This window comes from Alosa pseudoharengus, unplaced genomic scaffold, assembly GCF_046254945.1.
Source record: "Alosa pseudoharengus isolate Yale_2024_CS ecotype anadromous, Long Island Sound unplaced genomic scaffold, YU_APseudo_1.1 YU_APseudo_1.1_scf_4, whole genome shotgun sequence".
Classification (NCBI taxonomy): Eukaryota; Metazoa; Chordata; class Actinopteri; order Clupeiformes; family Clupeidae; genus Alosa; species Alosa pseudoharengus.
Genome location: NW_027468774.1, coordinates 35,005,536 through 35,014,680, shown reverse-complemented (window position 1 = coordinate 35,014,680; position 9,145 = coordinate 35,005,536). Strand labels below are relative to the sequence as shown.

The following is a 9,145-nucleotide window of genomic DNA, read 5'->3' as shown; positions in this document are numbered from 1 at the left end:
GATGGAGCTTGCACTCCCACCACCTACACCTTTCCTGGCATTACCGGGCGAGCCTCCGGTACCGTGGATCCGTTGGCTGGAGTCGTTTGAAACTTATCTCGCAGCTCTCGGCCTGGAGGAGGCTAGTGACCCGCGACGGAGAGCACTTCTCGTGCATTGCCTCGGTACCGAGGGACAGCGCATTTTTAGAACCCTGGGACAAGGGATAAAGTATAAGGAGGCTACTAAACTACTCGAAGCACACTTTGCTGCTCCACAGACTGTCATTCTCCGCCGAATTGTCTTCCGGCAGCGCAAGCAAAAAGTGGGTGAGTCAGTTCAGCATTATGTAGCCGACCTCCGCAGTTGTTTTCTGCAAGTTCGGTGATATGGAGGAAGAAATGATAAGGGACCAGCTTGCAGAGCATGCAACCCACCCCAAAATTCGCGAGAAGCTTATCATGTCACCGGATGATCTGACTCTTAAAAAAGCGCTGGAAATAGCCTTGCAAATAGAAAAAGCTACCGAGCTGACATCACAGCTAGCTTCCCGCGCACCTCCTCAGCCCGCCTTAACTCAGCATGTAGATCCTGAGCACTCACCTAGCCCCGCATCATCAGACACGGACACAGGGATAAATTACACAGCTCGCACACGTAGACAGCCACGTCGCAGCTGTGGCAACTGTGGCTCCTCTTCTCACATGAGCAGAGCCCCAACATGCCCTGCCAGAGGACAAGCATGCCAGCGCTGTGGGAAAGACAACCACTTTGCCAAAGTCTGTCGTTCTGCACCGGCTGGGGTCGGCCCACGGTCGGGCCCACGACAGGCTGGGGCTAGCTCGTCAGCCCCAACACCAATACACTCAGTCAGCTCTGCCCGTGTGTCCTTCAAGACGTGCACGGTGGAATTAGATGGGGTCTGTGTACCGTTGCTGCTGGATACCGGAGCGGCTTTATCTCTTCTCAACTGGGCCACAGTTAAGCGCTTCCTGCCCCACGTCATGCTGCAGACACCTTCGGCCGTTCTCCATGGATATGGCCATGCACAGATCGACTTAGTGGGCTCCCTCAGCTGTTCAGTGCGACACGGCAACAAATCCATGGCTTCCTTCACCTTTCAGGTGGCGCGGCATGGAGCTAACCTCATGGGCTTGGACCTCATCACCAGCTTGGGCTTCACGTTCATGGACAGCTGTGGGGCTAAGATTCTCCAGGTCAGCACACCATGGGAACAGCGATGGCCAGCACTCTTTTCAGGCCTTGGCTGTATCTTGGCTTTCACCCATCAGCCTCTACTCCACGTGGACATACACCCGGTCATACAGCCTCTCCGACGCATTCCCCTGGCACTACGAGATGACGTCACAGCAGAGCTGACAAAGCTGTTGGACATAGGCATCATCGAGCAAGTCAACGCCTCGCCCTGGATCGATCTCTAACCTGGTCATTGCGAAGAAGAAGTCAGGGGGTTTGCGTGTGTGTGTGGACCTGAGGGCGGTGAACAAGGCCGTTGTGCCCGACAAATACCCGCTGCCCACAGCAGAGGAACTGACTTCTCAGTTTTACGGCTCCACAATGTTTTCAAAGCTGGACCTCTGCCAAGGCTACCTGCAGGTACCTCTGCACCCGGACAGTCGTAACCTCACCGCTTTCGTCACACACGCAGGCGTCTTCCGTTACACGAGGGTCCCTTTTGGCCTATGCTCCGCCCCTAGCTGTTTCCAGAAAATAATGTCCACCATCTTCGCTGGTATCCCAGGGGTGGTGATATTTCTGGACGACATAGTAGTACATGGACCAACACCAGTCATCCATGACCAGCGACTCACACGGGTGCTCGACACACTGGCCTCCCATACTCTCACGCTAAATGGGGAGAAATGTATTTTTTCTGCATCCGAAGTGGAGTTTGTGGGGTTTCGTCTGAGCTCAGAAGGCCTCAGCCCACTTCATTCTAATGTGGAGGCCATTCAACGGCTGCCCATGCCCTCCAGCCCGGCCCAAATTGCCTCTTTCCTTGGCATGACAGCCTACTACTTGCGCTTTCTTCCCCAGTACTCCTCCACCACCGCCCCTCTACGGCAGCTCCTCAAAAAGGACGCCCAATGGGTTTGGACCCCTGCCTGCAACGATGCTGTCATACAGCTGAAGGCCCAGCTCATCGCACCACCAGTACTCGCACACTTCGACCCATCCAGCCCAACGTTTCTCACCTGTGATGCCTCCAACTACGCAGTGGGGGCTGTGCTGTCTCAGTTCCACAGCGGCACGGAGCGACCTATTGCGTTCGCCTCCCGAGCCCTCAGTTCTGCAGAACAGAAGTATTCCGTTGGGGAGAGAGAGGCCCTGGACTGTGTCTGGGCTTGTGAGCGGTGGCATATGTACGTGTATGGCCGTTCATTCACATTACGGACGGATCACCAAGCACTTACAGCCTTGCTGGCGACGTCTGGTTCTGGGCACAGGCCTCTGCACATCCACCGATGGTACGAGAGACTTCACCAGTACAATTTCACGCTACAGTTCACACCGGGGCGAGAGAATGTGGTGGCGGACTTACTTTCACGCTCCACGCCACCTTCAGCTGTGGACCCGAATACAGACAACAGCGACCTGGACCTCATCCAGCTCCTCCACTCCCCTCTGGAGGCGACAGTGTCACTTCACGAGCTCCAACAGGCCTCTGAACAGGACCCAGTGCTCTCACAACTCCGCACTTTCATCCACTCTGGGTGGCCTCCAGCCTCCAGCCTACCAGAGAGTCTGGCGCCATTCCGCCGCTTTAAAGATGAACTTTTTTGCTGGAACGACCACTGCGTTGCAAGGGGCCATCGCACAGTCGTACCCTCCACCTTACGGGCACGCGTCCTGTCCATGGCTCACGAAGGCCACCTCGGCATTGTCAAGGTTAAGCAGCGCTGCCGAGAAGTGGTCTGGCGGCCGGGCATAGACGGTGATGTTGAGGCTATGGTGAGAGACTGCACAGCCTGCTTGGTGAGTGGGAAGACTGGCCCCCCACCAGCTCCGCCCCTTCAGCCACTGCAGTGGCCAGCTGGGCCTTGGGAGCACATCCAAATGGACATTTGCGGTGAGCTCCGTGGCGTCCCACATCACCAACGGTTCCTCATCGTGGCCTATGACCTGTACTCCAAGTGGCCGGAGGCAGTCTCTACCGGGTTGGTCACCACACAGGCGGTCATTGACTTTCTGGAGGTGCTTTTCGCTCGTTGGGGCATGCCCAAGACAGTCACCACAGACAATGGGCCGCAATTCATCTCTGCGGAGTTCACAACTTTTCTGGGTGAGCGGGGAATCAGACACTTACGTACAGCTTTCTATAACCCTCAGGCGAATGGGGGTGTGGAACGCATGAATCAGACGCTGAAGAACGGTATTAGAGCTCACTTAGCAGAGGGATTTCAGTTCTCAGCAGCACTTCTGCGGACCCTGCTGCACTACAGAGCGACTCAACATACCACAACGGACAGCTCACCAGCACTCCTGATGTTAGGGCGTGAGCTACCACTGCCCCTGGATCGCCTGCGTGTTCCTGCTCACCTGACATAACAGGAGGCCCAGCGGGAAACAGCTGGCCAGCTACGCGACCGGGTCTCAGCACGACAGCAGGCAACTAAACAACGCTTTGACCGGTCCCACAGGGTCAAACACCCAAATTTCACCATTCTGGACTGGGTCAGGGTCCGGAGGCCCACACGGGGCCATAAGCTCCTGTCATTTTGGTCAGCGCCTTACCAGGTGACTGAGCAACTGGGCCCTGCCACCTTTCGCCTTTCAGATGGAACGCGGTGGCATGCACGCCGTCTCCGCAAAGTGGCCCCACCTACCGCAACAGACCTGGAGGTCAGCCGAGATCCTGATCCGGACTCTGGAGGCCCAGTTAACCCCGCAGCACGACCAGTCCGTGCCCGCACCAAACCGGGCTACCTTGAGGATTATGTTGCAGATTTTTAAGATTACTGCTGTTTACTATGCGTTGCGAGTACCAGCTCATCCAGACTGTTCCAGTTACTGAGTCTGGTGTTTTAAGGCACTTTAGGCCAAGTTCGAAATACTGTAGCCTTGTAATGATTAGTTAAAGTTGGACTGTCACAGTAGTCATGCGCAAAGTATCCGACTGACACCTACTACAGGTTTTATTTAGGATTTATTAATTGTGTTGTATTTCACTCAGGGATATAAGTTGTGTCTTCCCTGGGGAGGGGGGAAAATGTTATGTCTCCACGACATGGTTTTATATGGTGCCTTTATTTTGATATGACCGCTGCTGGTTTCCGGTCTCTGTGTGTTCGTGCATACGAGTGAAAGTAAACAGCTGAACATGCCGCGGCTCTCCCAATTCTTTTAGTGTTTTGCACACATTACACTTACCTCGGACGCTACACACGCATTCTCCCATTCCGCTTCTGTCAAACACACAGCGACAAGCGGCAAATCCCCCGCAGTGTTGAAGAGATCAGTCGTCCCCCTCACTTTTGATAAGGAAAAAAGCCTTATAGGTACGCCAAATAAATAATAACCTATAGGTTTACGCTAGGCTATGTAAAACTCCCCATTAACAGCATCACGTCACTAACCACAGCTAAGACTGCACAATCTCGTATTCACTCTGTTGGATGAAGCCAGTTTGTCTACTTAGATACTGTAAATCCTCAAATTATGGTTGGGGTCTTAAGACAAAGTACAGGCCTTTAGGGGCAGGATTGTATTCGAGACAGCCCTTTATTTCTTATGCGAGTTTTATTTTGAGACATGCGTTTCTTGGAGCGGCATACTGGTAGGCCTTCAAAAGCATGACATTTTCGGTTTAGTTTGATATTTTCTTTTGGACTGTTTGATTATATTGTTAAATGTTGGGACTGATGGGCACTGAAATCTGGGGAGGTATTTGATGATCACTATTAGCCCTACGTTCCATGTACTTGAAAGAGTGTCGGGATTTTAAACAAACCATCCGCTTTCATGCGTTCATTGAATGCGGTGCTGTAATGGAAACCTTATTGCGTAGCCAAGTAGCCTATTGAGTTATTTTTAAATTATGCATGATTTACTTTTTATTAATTTCGTAGGCTGGAATGCCTCGAGTTGCGGCAACAATTGTGTTTAAATGTAGTAGCGTGTTTTAGCCTCTGGCAAGCTCTGGCAAGGCGGCAAGCGACTAAGCTTGAGAGCGACATGTTGGAGACCCAGCTGGAAAGTCAGTGGCCGAATGCACGCAAGAGTTGTATACATAAGAAACACCCAGTTTAGGGGTGCCAAAATGCGTAACTCCCTCTATCGCCCGTAAATGACACACAGGAAATGTCTTGAAGCTGTCATTACAAACAAAGGCTTTTCCACAAAGTATTGAAGAAATTTCAGTAGGGGCGTTCATTATTTTTTTCCTGTGTCATTCCACTTTATTACACATAACTCTTAGTTTGGATTTTTAATGTGTGGTGAAAATTTCACCAACCGCACATGCACACAGGGCAAACAGAAAATGAAAGGAAATGACAATGATATGAATGCTCAGGTGATTTTTATTATGCTTTTGGTTAGGTTAAGGGAATGGGGAAAAATATGTAGCGATAAAGATGTGAATTAGTTTGATTAAGGTAGACACTTAATAGTGCTGAGATGTTTTGAGGGGTTATGAGTTTGGTTACACAGGGCTGACCCTGGACTTCCTCCTCATGATGACAGAGAGTCTCTTGAAGAGGGAGAAGCCTGTGTTGGTCTTGCACTCTCCTGTCCTGTGCTCTGAGGAGGCAGCACTCTCACTGAGGGGAACAGCGCTGGCAGTGGGATCTGAGAAGGAGGGGAGAGAGGAAAGGAAATGAGATCAGATAGGGAGACAAGTTCTCGTGTTCAAGATCCACCTGTGGGAGGGAAATCCATACCCGACCTCTGTAGAAGCATCTAATCACTTCTACAGAGACCCAACAGATCACTGCTGGGCGTGATTGCAAAGATTACGGTCAGCATGCAGCTGTGAACGAAACCTGCCAGAAGCTTAGACGGCTTGCTGGTATTACTACTCATACCGGCTACCACCTTGCCATTCTATCTCATCGCTCAGTCGCACTCCAGCCTCTGGGCTGCCCACCTAGCTCTGCTCTGTCTGAGGACCAGCAGGCACAAGCCTGCCCAGCCACCTGCAGTGCCTTTGTTGCAGCCAGGGATTTCCATCCCTTTTTAGTAGTGTGCATGGGATTCAAGTATGCTACAGAAGTGGATAACTGCAGACAATGCCAAGAAAGTCCCAAGCTATGTCAGGTCCTGAATCGGGGACAAGAACGATAGCAAAGGGCTACAGATTTCAGTTTGCCATGAGACCCCCATTGTTAAGTGGTATAATTGTCTCTTAAACACACTTTCTTAGAGAAGGAAATCGATTCTCCTTTAGAGAAAGTCTAGGTTACAGTAGGTTGTGGCAGTGCAGTAGGCTGTGCAAATGCACTACATCCCCGCACACTGGAAATATAGATAGTATCATCCTCATTGTGAAACTCTACACTCAAAGTTTCAGAGAACTGGTGTTACACCAAGTACCCCTTTATTCTCCTTCATCATCTTTCGAGATTGTTCGAGATACACTTATGGGAGATCTAGACTGCTCCCTGATTGCACCTTATATGCAAAGTGAGACTGGTAAACTTACCGAGTTGTCCCTTTTTGGAGGCCTGGCGATCTTCCATGCTGCCTGATTTGGATTTCTAATTGAAACAGGCATTACCAATTTATTAATACCTATTTTACTATAAGCAGTACTCAATTTTATTTGTATTGGTCCTAACAAATTAAACATGTTTTGGCTAAAACTTCAGATAGATGTAACAATTATACAATTTCAAGCAGTCAAAGAAATGTATGTGTGTTGTTTGCAAAGTAATTACCTTCTGGAAGATCTTCAGTTTTGGAATTCTTGAGAAGAGTTTAAGAATTCCTTTCTTGTTCTTTATCTTCATTCCAGGACCACTGGAATCTGCCTTGGCCTCCACTTTCTCCTTTGATGAAGCAGGTGGGACATTTTCAGCTTCCTTGCAAATCTGCAGGAGCTGTTTAGTGAGGGAAGACACCAAGGTTTTCTCAAAGGTAGGATCCTCTCTGACCATTGCTTTCAAAAGGATCTCTTCAGTGCCAAATTCCCTTAAGAGGTCACCGTAGACAATTCGGAAGACCCTGTGGATCCTGATGTTGAGAGGAAAGGGGTCATTTCTAGAACTCCCTGACACAATATCAAAGACATACAGGATTTTGTCAACCAGTTGTCTGGATCTCTCCAGCAGGTCTTCGGACTGCAGTCCCTGACCTTTAGTCTGCATCAGCAGCCGTACAACCAGCAGAGTGACCAAACCAGCGTAGTTGTCAGAGTCCACAGGCATGATCTTGGGGAATGGGAAAGGAATGTCGTCTTCGTCTCTGTGGAAACCCAGTTCTTGAGGTAAGGCAGCTGAGCTCTCGGTGCTCAGAAGATTCTCCCAACAGGGTTTAAGTGAATGACCTAACTGGTCTTTATTCTTGCCAGACTCTATTGGCAGTGATAGGCTGTTCATAACATCGCTGACCATAGCTTTAATGACAAGGTTCACTATGTCACAAAGTATTTTTGAAGGGGACCTAGAGCCCATTGGTGCAGTTTGTTCATTGAGTGCTGTTCCAGAGCTGGGAAGGCACACTGGAGCTGAAGCAGGCCATGAGGAGCCTCCCTGATTAATGCCCCATGAAAAAGGCAGATTGAAGAGAGGGAGCAGGTAGTGTTTCACTGTCTCCTTAGCATAGATCTCCACAAGCTGAGAGACATTGTGCCTCCTTGATGCACTGCAGTGCCCCATCTCCAAAAGCACGCTGTCTGAAGCAAACTTGTGAGCAGCCGCTCTGTTGCTGCTCAAGAAAAGTCCACAGACTTGATCAACAAAGTCATGGGTAAAGTAGTTAATGGTTTCCTGTGAACGAGATCTCGAGAGCTTTTTAGCAACTGTGTGGAGTCCTCCATCCTGCAATTCTGATGAAGAACACCCACCATTCTCTGAATTAATCTTTTCATTAACCATTTTGACCACACTTGCAACTGCTTGTCGGGTAATGCAAGCATGGGCATTGTCCACATCAGTGCTGGTTTCTCTCTCAAAGGTACCCTCTGTAGTTATCTCTGTTTCAGAGACAACCCCATGGACATTCCCAGAGGTAGGGTTGAGTGAGGAGGTGGTAAGCCTTGAGAGGTTAGTGGTTGACTGAAGCAACACTTCATTGACTGACATTATAGCATTTGTCTGAGCACCCTCCTCTCCGAATACTTCCTCAATCAATTTAGATAATGAGTCTGGCGAATCATTACAGTCCTTGTGGGCAGATTGATCAGAATCTTTTTCATCAGTCAAATTTGGAATGATTGAGTCAACTACCTTGTCTGCCAGTGAGATGGTGGACAGTTTCTCTGAAATGTTGGCAGCGGCCTCCTTTGCATTCTCTTCGTTCAGCACCATGAAAAGCTCTGACATGATTTCTCTGATGCAGCCATCAAGGTCAACCATGTCTTTAATGTCTTTCTTGTGAATGAGAGGGTTGGCAAGCAGAGTATCATCAATGCTCTGAGTAGTTTCGAGACTACTTAAGCATGGACCGTCCATCACAGGCTCATCATCTGCCTGCTTTCCCGGGATGTTACACAAGGAAGAGCACTGAGCAAAAAACTTACCAACTTTAGTCAGTACATTTTCATACATGTTTGAGGCTGAGATAATGAATTGGTTATTTGAGGTGGCAAGCTTGTTCTTCAAAGTTGCCAGCTTGGTTTCAAATGAGCGGGTGCCCACTTGGTCAGGAGAAGCTGAAAGGAGTGTAGTCATCTGTATGTCGCTCACAAACTGATCAACTATATCTGTGACAAGAGCATCCATATCTCTGGAGGCAAAGTCTTTCCATGGCATTCCTTGCAATTCATCATTGTAAATATCTGTAGTATATGATTGCAAGGAGGTGTAGCTTCGCACTGAACCAACGAGCACATTAGTAACTGCCTCGAAGGCATTCATCTGAAATTCTACATCGGATAGTATTTTTATGCTTGTGAATGAGCAAGGCTTTCTAAGTACTCCAGTGACATGATTTTTCGTCAGTTCTGAATCATCACTCTCATTGCACCCAGCAGATGTAGAGCAAG

The 9,145-nt window shown here is 49.3% G+C and overlaps 1 protein-coding gene across 1 annotated transcript; it reads right to left on the bottom strand.

The window, feature by feature from the left end:
* Positions 1-5,644: 5,644 nt before the first annotated feature.
* Positions 5,645-8,516, bottom strand: LOC143102928 (uncharacterized). The gene is made up of 4 exons (XM_076266722.1): positions 8,388-8,516; positions 6,879-7,928; positions 6,644-6,698; positions 5,645-5,790 (listed from the first exon to the last, which is right to left on the bottom strand). Exons 1-4 carry the CDS (start codon positions 8,514-8,516, stop codon positions 5,645-5,647), a joined length of 1,380 nt encoding a protein of 459 aa, XP_076122837.1.
* Between the last annotated feature and the right edge of the window lie 629 nt (positions 8,517-9,145).